At 40.4% G+C, this 12,643-nt stretch overlaps 1 protein-coding gene across 3 annotated transcripts; it reads left to right on the top strand.

The window, feature by feature from the left end:
- The first annotated feature begins 17 nt into the window (after positions 1 to 17).
- On the top strand, positions 18 to 12,066 carry mon2 (Mon2 homolog, regulator of endosome-to-Golgi trafficking). 3 transcript variants are annotated; one of them, XM_065493707.1, is made up of 27 exons: positions 18 to 175; positions 290 to 387; positions 522 to 670; positions 871 to 1,185; positions 1,649 to 1,882; positions 2,627 to 2,752; positions 2,808 to 3,005; positions 3,398 to 3,786; positions 4,112 to 4,372; positions 4,614 to 4,792; positions 4,845 to 5,095; positions 5,654 to 5,896; positions 5,958 to 6,170; positions 6,570 to 6,668; positions 6,724 to 6,806; positions 6,868 to 7,030; positions 7,088 to 7,232; positions 7,826 to 8,079; positions 8,132 to 8,266; positions 8,762 to 9,175; positions 9,658 to 9,792; positions 9,851 to 9,979; positions 10,184 to 10,368; positions 10,426 to 10,613; positions 10,785 to 11,001; positions 11,130 to 11,212; positions 11,581 to 12,066. In XM_065493707.1, the coding sequence occupies exons 3-27, from the start codon at positions 545 to 547 to the stop codon at positions 11,727 to 11,729; spliced, it is 4,914 nt and encodes a 1,637-aa protein (XP_065349779.1). In that variant the 5' UTR covers positions 18 to 175; positions 290 to 387; positions 522 to 544; the 3' UTR covers positions 11,730 to 12,066. The 3 variants fall into 3 exon arrangements, with proteins under 3 accessions (XP_065349779.1, XP_065349780.1, XP_065349778.1); XM_065493708.1 differs by having other exon boundaries at positions 10,423 to 10,613; positions 11,136 to 11,212; XM_065493706.1 differs by having other exon boundaries at positions 10,423 to 10,613.
- Positions 12,067 to 12,643: the final 577 nt, after the last annotated feature.

The following is a 12,643-nucleotide window of genomic DNA, read 5'->3' as shown; positions in this document are numbered from 1 at the left end:
CACTGGCTCACGTCAGACCTAGGCAGTCAAAATTCGACCCGTCAGCCGGAGACCAATCACACACAACCTGCTCTGGTTTTCGAGTTTTTCGTAAATGAATTCAACGAAATTTGCCTTATTCTCTGTCCCCTAGTAAATTGGAAGCTCATTTTTTCATTTGGCCGTATTCTATGAGGTATTATGAGCTTTAAAAATATCGGCAGCTTTGTAATTTTAAATTCTGGACGTGCGAGGACCGTCGGCCGATCCCATAGATTATGTATTCACTGATAAAATTGTTGGATTTCAGGAGTGTTAATTCGTGCGACCGACAAGATAATAATTATTGTGATGTTGCAAACCGAGGGTAAAACCAACTAGAAGTTTTTACACTAATCGTGCACCTTGGTGAGTTTTGGAAGCACAAATAAACAGCTTTACAAAATGCATTTTACTAACCCGCTGTCCAAAAAATAACATAAACATTAAAGAGAAATAAACCAAAATTAAACCCTTCCATTAATTATTTTTCAATTCCACAGTGGCATTGGTGCACTCCAGAAAAATGTCAATCTCGTGGTCAGGAGGTACAACTGGCAGCGAGCCTGCAATTAAGTTTCTCCAGCAGCTTGAAAATGACCTCAGAAACTTGTCCATTGAACTCAAAAAGAAATATCCCAACCCCCGAGAGGTAATTATGTAATGTCAAATTCTAATTAATGCAGTTTAATAAAATGCTTGACCTAAAATTAGTTGAGCTACTAACATTTTTGTGTTAGGGAAACAATATTTTTCACTTTTAGTGTTTCTCTGTTAGAGCTAATAGAAAAATGAAAAAGTGAAACAAAAGAGAGTTAATTTCAAAATTAAATCACTCTTGTCTTCTTTTAGTCTTGCGAAGAAGGCATCGTCAAGCTGCGAAATGCGATGTCAAACCCGCAGACGCCCGTGCACTACGTGGTCAACCAGATCATGTTCCCCGTGCAGGAGGCGTGCAAGACTAAAGATCCTCGGGTGGTGCGTCTGGGCGTCGGCGTCATCCAGCGGCTGGTCACCCAGCAGGTCGTGGACCTTAAGTGCGCCGCACACATCACTGACACGCTCTGGGGCCTAATGGAGGCCGGCGTCGAGGAGGTCAAGGTGCTGCAGACCGTCACTTTGCTTCTCACCACCAATGCGGTCGTCCACGGAGACACGCTTGCCAGGGTAAGCCGGTTGTTTCCTGTGTATATGTTCTGTAAATTATCACACTCTCTGCCAATAATTACACTCCTTGGCAACTGTGTGATTGCAAAATCAAGGAGTAAAGTTCTTGAAAATATAAACTACTGAACTGTTGAATAATACTCCTGTGATGAGAAATTTATCCTCGAGTTTGTTGACAATATTTTTCTTTCGTCATTTTTATAAAAATTCAACAGAATAATAATAAGTATATTATTTGTAATTTTTCCTGATCCACTTTTTTCAAACAAATTAAGATAATTTTTCTTTTTGGGATGTGTAAATTTGGCTTAAATGATGTGTCTAAAAACCGTCCAAATCAGCTCCAAAAAAACCGTTTAAAATTCACAGCCCTATTTGTGAGTTTTCCAATTAATCACCAACTCGTGTAGTAAATAATCTTGAGCATTTTAATGTGAATTAATAATAATTAAAATGATTGCAGAACCTGGTGTTGTGTTTCCGACTACACTTTGCAAAAGACTCAACCACAATCAATACAGCCGGTGCGACAGTTCGACAACTGATTTCGCTGGTGTTCGAACGAGTCGTTGCCGAAGACAACGAATCAAAACCGGTGGACAAAACGCTCTCCAACTTGGAGGAGCTCAAAGTGTTAAGCAGCTCCCCGCCAAAGGGCCTCAGACCTTGTGCCGCTGACGCCTACTTAATGTTTCAGGTAAATTAACTATTTTCCCCTAAAGTTGCATTTTTAGTCTAGATTACTCATTTTCTTTAACTTTCCTTTAATGATTTTCACATGAAATCAGTGAAAATAATCATCCTTTGAGTGGCTAGTTAAAAAAGCAACTTTTCATCAAATGGAAATTTTGCATGAAATCTGTTACCTTTGCTACAGAAATCCTGAGAAATACAGGAATTTTTTTATCACTTCTGTAAAAACCAGCCCGTTGTCTCGCATTGTTAAGGCATCCTCAGGAGCGTCAAGGCAATGGAAGATATTTAAGCATTTCGGGGATTTAATGTTGGCTACCAAATGTCAGAACCAAATGTTGTGTGGGGCAAGATGGTGGTTATTTAAGTGATTTTGATATGCTCAAATAGCTCGATGAATTGGAATGCGTGACTTTCCACTTGCTGATTTCGCACTTTTCCAGCGGCTCTAGGGACAAATGTTGGATGTTTCATTTAAAGATCTCGGTGCGGGGAGGCGAAAAGATGGTCACATTGGGCCCAAGCTCCTCTGCGGCCACTCGGGCTCCATGTTATCCGCTCGGCGGTATTATTGGAACCCAGTAGACTCATAGCCCACAGCATGTGGTGCTGAGCATGTTCTATAAAAATAGCCATCCCCAAAAGCTAGAGACAAGACTACAAAGATCTGTTAAAATTTACAAAATATCCATGCGATTAATCCTTTTTTTTTGTACTCTCTAAATTTTATTTTAAATTTTACAAACAGGATTTAGTGCAGCTTGTGAATGCCGACCAGCCATACTGGTTGATCGGTATGACTGAGATGACGCGAACGTTTGGTCTCGAACTTCTAGAATCGGTTCTCAATCATTTTTCATCCGTGTTTTTCGATGTAAGACCGTTTTAACTTTTTTCCTGAACGTGACCCAAGCAGAGCTCGATTTCAGCATCCTGAGTTCAGCTTTCTATTGAAGGAGCGAGTCTGTGCTTTGGTGATCAAACTGTTTTCGCCTAACATCAAATACAGGAACTCTGTGCCAGCGAGCGTTCAGCAGGCTTCTTCGCTGGACAAGCCCTATTTTCCAATCAGCATGAGACTGTTAAGGGTTGTTTCCATTTTGATACAGAAGTACCATTGCCTACTGGTGAGTCTGTCATCACGCTCTCCACATTTTTGTAACTTTTCTTAATGCAGTCGCCAATATTACGTGTTTTAGCTACTTTCATAATATATGTTAAAATTGCAAATTTATCCGCAAAGAATTTTCTGCCATGAAGACTGGACTGATAGCAAATTTTAATCTGATTCAGCTGGTGTGGCTATCATTGCTGTAAATAAATATAGCTGTGATTTGATACATTAAACGATTTAAATTTTGTGAGGCCCCCAAAAAAGATAAAAGCAATTTGAATTTTTACACGATACATTTAATTACAATTTGGCTACAAATTTTTATGTGTTCTTAAATTGTATGAATTTGGGAAGAATAAACAACATAACAAAAAAATAAAATTGTAACCCAAGGCTTTTCCCTAGGTGACTGAGTGCGAAATATTCCTCTCGCTAATCGTCAAATTCCTGGACCCGGACAAACCCTGTTGGCAGCGATCACTCGCGCTTGAGGTGCTGCACAAACTGTGCGTGCAGCCCATGCTACTCGAGTCCTTCTGCGAGTGCTACGACCTCAAGGCGCACGCAACCAAAATCTTCAGGGACATAGTCAATTCTCTAGGCGCCTTTGTCCAGTCACTATTTGTCCACCCACAACTGAATCCAGCCCCGAAAACACCCATCGAACAGTCGCCGGCTCTTCTTGCAGGCATGCCGGTTGGGCCAGGGGTCACTCCGCAGCCCGGATTCTACCTCAGGGGCGTGTGGCTGCCCCTGGCCGCAACTTTTGTACCTGGTCAAGCCAAGTCTACTTAGTAAGTCCAATTTTTTTGTGATGTCTATTTTAAATTGTGGCACTTGCAAAAGGATTTTTTGATAATGTCGGCAACTTAAAAAGTAGGTTAAAAATTAAATGGTTTTTCTGAATTTTGTTTTATTTCAATGAATGTCTCGCTTGATTTTCTTCATTTTCCATATGATTATCTTGCATTTCCCGCGCCAAAGAGTTAAAATCTATGCGTATTTATCCTTTAAGACTAAATTTAAACTGTTTTAATCTTTCAAATATTTGGTTTAAATATATACCCTATTAAATAATGATTAAGTGTCAATTTTTTATTTCACGTCTCAATTTTTCAGTTTGGACATGCTTGATCGAATCGAGCCGCCTGGCATTCCCGAGGGATACGGCATCTCTGTTGCTTATGCTGCACTGCTGGACGTAATACGGTCAATATCATTAGCAATCAACGGCCCATCCAAGGTCGAAAATGCCGAGGAAGAAAAGGCGGCGAGCACGGAAGAGTCGGAAAAGCATAAAAGCAAAGCTGTGCACGCTCAGCTAATCAACTCGAGTTGGTGTGGTCTTTTGGCGGCTTTGAGCCCTCTTCTAGAAGCTAGGTAATTAACTGATTAAATTGTGCTAAACACAAAATGCTTAGAATTCACATTATTCAATTTTTTGTCTTAAACTTTTCAAACAGCACAATGATTCCTTTTTGCTTTAAATAACCAACACTAGGTGCAACTATTAGTTTTATTTAAAAAAAATTATGCATACTAATTTGTGGCAAAATAAACCCAGCATATTGATTTTTACCCTTTCAAGAACGAAGATATTAATCTTTTGAACACTTTTCAGCACTGATGAAATTATAATGGAGAACGTGCTGCAGTCGATGCAAACCTTCAGCAGTTTGTGCGGCCAGCTTGAAATCAACACTGCCAGAGATGCGTTCATCACGGCCATCTGCAAAGCGTCTCTGCCTCCACACTACGCACTCAGCATGTTAAACATAGTCACTCCCTCGCTGAATAGAAGTAAAAGAGGAAATTCTAAATATTTTTTAATGATTCAAATGGTCTGTTTCAGGTCATCCACATGATGGACACGACTCAAACATGCAATACAACTTGAACGCGTTCAGCGAGAACGACTTTCGGCAGCAGGTGGTGGCGGTGGGAACTCCTCTGCCGTCCGTCTCTTGGCCAGCAGGTGCGCAGCAAGGACCTGTGATGCTCACCTCCAAGAACCTGCAGTGCATGCGAGCTCTCCTCAGTTTGGCCCACTGCCACGGCTCCATCCTCGGCGCCTCCTGGTACCTCATTCTGACCACGCTGCAGGTGAGATGATGCGTTATTCACAAGAGATATGTTATATTCATATTTTAAATAATTTTTGATGGATTATTTAAAAATAACATATTTGCAATTTTGTCGAACATTTTGAGGTTCAATTCACGTGGTAATTGGCCGGTTTTTCAATTTTGTGAAGATCCAACCCTCTTGGCTTATTGCTAATCCTAATTAAAAATGTCACAATTTTTAAGATGCAGCTCTATAATGGCTTGATATTTACTTTTCATAGGTTTCAAGGTAAAGGAGGATTACTAATAAAATAATTAATCGAACCTGGGCATTTTTATAATTTATTTTTTTCAAAACTTAGTAAGTTTGAAATCGACTTAAATTATATCTTTCAACTGATCATTAATATCAAATTAATCTAAAATTTATCTGAAAATGATATATTGAATTTCCTAGATCATACAATTATTTGAAACCTAGCCATATTAAAAATGACATCGTGAGTGTGCAAAGATGATCGGAAAATTAATGGAATAAATAATTAATTAAATCAATTGCGTTGTTTCCTTTAATCCTGATCGTAAGGATTTTCAGCATTTGGTGTGGATCCTGGGCTTGAAGCCTTCGACAGGAGGCAGTTTGAAGGCCGGCCGCAGCACCGCCGACTCGAATGCGGTGATAACCACTGCCGTGATGGCTGACTTGCCTGTCCTCTCGGCAATGTTGAGTCGGTTATTTGAGTCAAGTCAGTACTTGGATGAAGTGGCACTGCACCACTTGGTGGACGCTCTGTGCAAGCTGTCGCGAGAGGCGATGGAGCTCGCCTACTCAAACAGGGCAAGTTTTCCTCCAACCTCCTTCCCTGAAGCCGATTTCTAACCAACCAGAGATTTTGCAGGAACCTTCCCTCTTTGCGGTGGCCAAACTGCTGGAAACCGGATTGGTCAACTTGCCGCGGGTCGAGGTGCTATGGCGGCCACTGACCAACCACTTGCTAGAAGTTTGCCACCACCCTCACATTAGAATGCGCGAGTGGGGAGTGGAGGCAGTCACTTACCTGGTCAAAGCAGCCCTGCTACACAAATACAAACCACCTTTGAAAGACAATAAGGTATTTGAAGCAGAAAATATGAAAATTGAAATCTCTCGCATGATTACTGCTGAGCTTGGTTTGTTTTTCATGTCATGGATTAAAACCAGTGTAGAAATTTCAGGAGGCTGTACATTTGTTCAGATTTTTAAATGAGTAGATGATTGATTGTAACAAAAATATAACAAAATGAAAATTACAGCAAATATTTGTCCCAATTTCATCATTCATTCATTCGGTCTCCTGTATGTTAAGCAAAATCTGAACCTCCTATGCGAGTTATAAATTCAAATATTTTTCAAAGCCGAGAGAAAAAAATCAAGTTTTTTGAAACCTCACTATCAAATCATCAGTGAGTAGTTTTTTTTGCAGCTTAATTTTTATTAATTAATTAATTTTCTAATAAATTTTGCTTCACAGAAACTGCAAACATTACTTTTGAGCCCGCTGGCAGAGTTGTCCGCGGTTCCTCACACCCACGGTGATGTTCGACAAAAACAGCTGGAATGCGTTTTACAAGTAACTGTTTTAACAAGTTTAGCTTCGCCGTTATAAAACAAATTATTCTCCTCAGATCTTGCACAGTTCTGGTGAGATTCTGTCTCACGGCTGGCCTCTAGTCCTTGGAATAATTGGTGCTGTCAACGACCAGCAAGGGTAAACAAACATTACCCCTTTATGACGAAATTTGTTACAAAGACCATTTTAACTTTGACAGGGAAGTGTTGATCCGGCTAGCATTCCAGTGCCTGCAGCTGGTGATCACAGATTTTTTGCCCGTAATGCCGTGGCGGTGTTTACCCCTCTGCGTCGACACTGCCGTTAAGTTTGGCTTCCAGACGCAAGAGCTTAACATTTCTCTAACAGCTGTCGGACTTATGGTGCGCTCAATGAATTATTTAAATAAGCAATCACGGCACCGTGCGTTTGTTTTGCAGTGGAACATTTCCGACTACTTTTATCAGAACCAGGACAAGCTCTCCAGTTCGTTGAATAGTGAGGAGGCAATTTTCCCCGAGTTTCCAGGAACTCCCAATATGCCGCCGTTTGACAAACTGTGGATGTGCCTCTACGCCAGATTAGGCAAGTGGAACTTATTTTATACCAGCTATTTGCAACGTTCTGAATAAATGAGAGGTTATTGTTTGAGGCCACTGCATAGAGGAATGACATTGAATTTCCCCGCAAAATCGTGTACAGTTAAAAAAATACTTAGGAAGCACTTTAAATTTTCGAGAAAATCAGCCAAACAACCTTTCAAAAATTTAGCTATTTTTGAAAATATAAAATAAAATTTTCAAAACACAAGTACAATATTTAATCGTCTCAGAAATAAATTTTCAAAATTTTTCTCATCTCTGAAGCAATTAATTTTCTTTGCTAAAAGAGGGCTTAGCCAGAAAATTCGAAATTCTGGATTTTGGGCCACTGTTGGTCAGAAGAATATGAAAAATTAGGTTGGTTAGGGTTAACTTTACATGGAATTTCATTTTTTTAAGTACAAAATCACTATCAGTTTTCATATGGTGTGTTGGAAGGCCAGCAACATTCCTGTAATATTATCTCGCATTTCAATCGCATAGCACCTAGAAATAACTCTTGAATATTATTTGGATTCCAAATAATCTGTATGAAATTTTCTAAATATCACGCGTGACATTGTTTTTATTCTCCAGGTGACCTTTGCGTTGATCCTCGACCTTCAGTGCGAAAATCAGCCGGGCAAACCCTCTTCTCGACCCTCAGCGCGCACGGCGTGCTGTTGAGGCAACCGACCCTGCACGCCGTGTTGTGGCAAGTGCTGTTCCCCCTGCTGGACAAGGTGCGCAGCCTCTCCAGCTCAGCCAGCAGCGAAAAGGTTGACCCTGGTGGCAACATTCTTATTCACCATTCCAGAAACACTGCCCAAAAACAGTGGGCAGAAACTCAGGTGAGTTCTTGAGGTATTTTTCAAGTGTGATTTAACTTAACTGGGCATGCAGGTGATGACTCTCTCCAACGTTGTCCGTGTTTTCAACTCGAAACGGCAGCTTCTACAGTCGGCAGGGGATTTTACCGACGCGTGGTCACTTTTGCTCGGATTCATCGAGTATTCGTCACTCAACAAAAATAATGAGGTATAAATTTATAAATTTAAACATGAAAAATGCATGATTCATAAGTGTTTTTTGCGGCGGTTAAAAGCTTGAAATTGTCACTGATTTTTTCGTGTTTTAGAATTCGGTAATTTGTCTGTGAGTTCATGCATCGGTTAACTTGATCAATAGGCGAAAAAATTAGTCTCTTCTCAATTTACGGCTTTTTATCAAGAGCTAAATTAAGTTTTTTGCTTTCAATTTCCCATTATTGAGCAATACCATCCTAATTGGCGCCAATACTGTATAAAGATGGTAATCTATTCCGACATAAACTTAAATTAATGGAAATAGACAATTAGTCCCAATTATTTCTTTTAATTTTATTTCAAAAAATGTTTTGAGGATTTGAAATGCCTAAATTATTATTTTTTTAAATTCATGTATTTTTATTTTGCAATGCGTTCAATCTGTCCATTTCTAATTTGTATGTCATGACATGTGGGAAAGGAATAAACTGAGTTCTAACTTTGGCAGGTTTCGTTATCAGGCCTGAAGTGTCTGCAAGAGATGCTGTACCAAGGCAAAGGCCTAGAAGACGGAGCCACAGAAGGCCCGCCGACCCAGTGGGGCCCACTGTGGGCCGCGGCGTGGACCTCGTGGCTGCGCATTGGCGAGGAGAGCACGTTCCCGCCACCAGAAAACGAGGAGGATGTGTACGTGCCAACGCAAGCCTTCCTGGCCGCGCTGGTGCAGACGCTGCCGGCGCTGCTGCCGCACGCGGGCCTTGACAGGCCCGAACAGGCCCAGCTAGGCCGGCTGCTCAAGGTGCTGCATCAGGCGGTGGCAGTCCCCTCGCAAGAGTACCCACCCTTCCAGATGCTGACCAACGAGTCAGCGCTCTCGCCGCTGCAGGATGCGGTCATCAGTACCCTCACCACCTTGCAAAGTGTGAGTCTACAAAAATACTAAATTCTATATAGGCCTGAGCGAAAGAAATGGTCAACATTTACACACTAAACAATATTTAATGGGAAACTTTTGAGGATATCTAACAGTTTTTTCTGAAGATGTTACATTTTGATTGAAAAATGCATTCGTAAAAAAGATAACCTGGCTTAAAAGGTTCTACAAAAGAGGATTTAATTCCGCGAAATAAATGGAAACTCAATAAGATGGTAAAATAATTCATTTTACTGGAAATTTATAATTTCTACAGGTTAGTCAACAAGTATTTAAATTTATTCCAAGGCTATTTTTTAATTTAAAATTTAACAGATCCCAAAATTTGTATAATTATATGTTAATGACTACTCAAAAAATCAAGTGCCCGTAAATTTTAAATTAATGAATTGTTTCATACTAACTTTAAAATCATTTTCATAAATAATTTCCAACCTAAATCTCTTCTATACAAATAATCTTGATTTCAGGACGCTTTGATTGACAATGCCCACATGGAAAGCATGCTGTCGGAAATTTTCCAGCAGCTGCTGACTTTCGTCAAGTTTGCCTGCGTGGCCCCGCAGTATGGCAATCTTCAGATTAAAAGCAACTGCCAAATGGGGGTAAGTGCGCTTCATTTGTTGATTAGCATGAAGTAATGCATCACTCTCTTTACTGTAGCCTGAGTGGGGTGCCGTCAACTATGTGCCCTTTGGCGAGAAATGTCTCAGCATGGCAGTGAAACTGTTTCTGAAAACTGCCGAGGAAGAGACGGTCATCAAGAACCAGACTTTGCAAAACATCCTGGAGGTACTGCTTCTTTACTTACAAGGAAACTCTTAGGATTTTAAGTTTTAGTTTTTGGCTACCAAGTCACGCTCCATTTTTGGAATTAAATAAATATTCGAGAATGTTTTGGTCCACATGTAAACTAAGCCGTTAACTCGCATTGTTCAGAACTAACTCTTTCTGCATTGGAAATCCCAATAATCTTCAAACGCTTTTTGGTTTTAGTCGCTGCGGGTGCCTTTGTCGATGAAGTACTCATGTCCATCGCAAACCACATGGAAGGCGGCCATCACCAAGTTGCTAGGAGTTCTGCACGTCGGCCTGCCGATCGCGAGGAGGAGGCCGGAGCACCACAAAACCATGTGGCCCGTCCTCGCGGAAACCCTGGACCTGTTTCTGTTTCCCAAAGTGTAAACGTGTTGACCCTCCTTCTAGACGTGCGATTGCTAATAGTGTTGATTCAGCAGGGCGCCACCTCCAAGCAGGGGACTCGAAGAAATCGAAACGGATGAAGCGGTCGACTGCCAAGTGATCGAGCAGCTCCGAGACGAGGTGCTTCCTCACGCCCACGCCATTCCCAAGGAGTTTGTCTTGAAGGTGGTTGTGCTCCTCAACAAAGGGTCCATTCACTCTGCAACGCACACATCATCAACAGGTAATATTGTTTTTAAACTTAACGTATTTTCACATTGATCAAAAATCTTGAAAAGCAATTCAAATAAATTAATAAAACAAATAAAATTCAAATAATTGCAAAAATTAAATTCAGCAATTTAATTTTGCTGGAATGCATCGCACTTTTCAATTTTTAAATTATTTTTCGCAGATTACGACTGTGAACGGAAACTGCGAGAGGAGTTTGCGAAGATCTGCTTTGAGACGTTGCTGCAATTTTCGCTGCTGGACAATAACGACCTCGACACAAAGGAGGAAGGTGGAGTTGCGGGTCGACTGGCGGTGACGGCGTTGCTGCTCCGGTTCCAAGACGTGCTCAAGCAGTACGTCGATGAGGAACGCAGCTCTGGACAGTGTCCCCTTCCTCGGTACGAAATGCTCGTTTTAGTTTATGTCTAATATCGAAAAAAAAAATCCTTGAAAATTACACGACTGTGGAAACTTCATAGCTCTAGGTTTGACTTCATTCTAAATTGGAGCATGTATTTGAGTGCAGTTACAGATTGGCTGAAGTGTCTTTTGTGCTGAAAGCTGTTGCAACTCTGGTCATGTCTTTGAAAAAGGCGCCTCCAGGAAAAGGTAAGAGTTATTTTTGGCTTATTTAAAAATAGTTACACTTCAATTAAAAAGGGACCAAAAGCATGCGTCATTATTGTTGGGGATTTTAAAATGAATTCCTTGAATCCAGAGTAGTGAGTCCAACAGCCCCGGGTATTTTTTACTTTCTACTAATGTACTTTATCATATGGATATTATGTTGATCATGTATAATTTATTCAAGGAATTAAGAAGATTATCTTACTGCGTTTCGTTTGAGGGCTGATTTGCTAAATTTATTATATAAATTTTCATAGCTCTGAAATAAGGTCTGAAGCATGCAATGATTTGCAAAATATCAGCTTACAATCTTAAATTTTAATAAGCCATTACGTCATGTCGTTTTGCAGTGGACAAGACAGCGTGGGAGCACTTAATCGGCCTGTACCCTTACCTAGTAAACTGCACGTCGGCGTCGTCTTCGCCCAGCGTTCTTTTGTCCCTGAGGGAAGCCCTTCTGCAGTTCACCGACCTCATCCAGCCACCTTCGTCGCATTGACCCGCCGGCAATCAACAGACTCGATCGCTTCTAAAATATTCCTCTTCATTTTTGTGATTATTTCTTCCTTCGATTATACTGCGCACGATTCCAGTGCTGAATGAGATATCACACCACAATTCCACTTTTAGCTCTTAAGATACGTGCGCGCTGGTGTTTTCACCAAGCAGGAGACTTAATTATTTTTGTTGATCGATTATTACTTAGTTGTTTTCTTGCATATATATTTTGTATGTTGATTGGCTTTGTTGTTGCAGCTGAATGAGTTTTTAATGTGTTTGATTGTTTCTCCGCGGACGCCAATAAAGTATTTAGAAACGAGTTTTCTATCACTGAATTTGGTGTTGTTTTCACTCCATCGACACAACCTGCTTGTGTGTTTTTCTGCTCCCACCGCAAACACCGTTTCTTTTTCGCCTCGAGATTGATCTCAACAACTCAATCCCTAATGTGGTTGATCAGCAAAACTACTTCAGTGAATATTGTTTCTCACATGTTCTTTCTGTATAAAATTACGAGATGTCATCTTTGTCCTCAAGACAAGGCTTCATATTTTATGTCACTGCAAAAATTCACTTTCCCTGGCTAGTAATGGTCAGCTTATCAAACCTTCATGTGCACATCAACTGCCTCAAAATGGACAAAGGAGACCAGGAATTATAACATTATCTTTTAAATTAATGGAATAAAATTTTTTAAAGAGTAAGCTGTTTATAAATTAATTCGAAGTCGTCCTACTCTAATTGCTAAATCAAGATTACTTTTTACTGTCGCAATCTATTTTTAAAATAATCTTTTTCAAAAATGCGTTTCCTTTTACTTATAAGTATAAATTTCTCCCTTTCCGCCTTCACAAATCAAGTTTAACTGACAGCTCTGTTGTACAAGATCTGCTGATTGTGAAATGAAATATC

Source organism: Cloeon dipterum, chromosome X (genome assembly GCF_949628265.1).
Source record: "Cloeon dipterum chromosome X, ieCloDipt1.1, whole genome shotgun sequence".
NCBI classification, from domain to species: Eukaryota; Metazoa; Arthropoda; class Insecta; order Ephemeroptera; family Baetidae; genus Cloeon; species Cloeon dipterum.
Note: the sequence above shows the minus strand (reverse complement) of the source record. Positions and strands in the feature narration are given on the sequence as shown.

Excerpts from the sequence above, each read along its gene's own strand:
- mon2 (XM_065493706.1), top strand. The coding sequence starts at position 545 with ATGTCAATCTCGTGGTCAGGAGGTACAACTGGCAGCGAGCCTGCAATT. Across the intron at positions 1,186-1,648 it reads ACGGAGACACGCTTGCCAGG|AACCTGGTGTTGTGTTTCCG; the intron begins GTAAGCCGGTTG and ends AAATGATTGCAG. Across the intron at positions 3,787-4,111 it reads GGTCAAGCCAAGTCTACTTA|TTTGGACATGCTTGATCGAA; the intron begins GTAAGTCCAATT and ends TCAATTTTTCAG.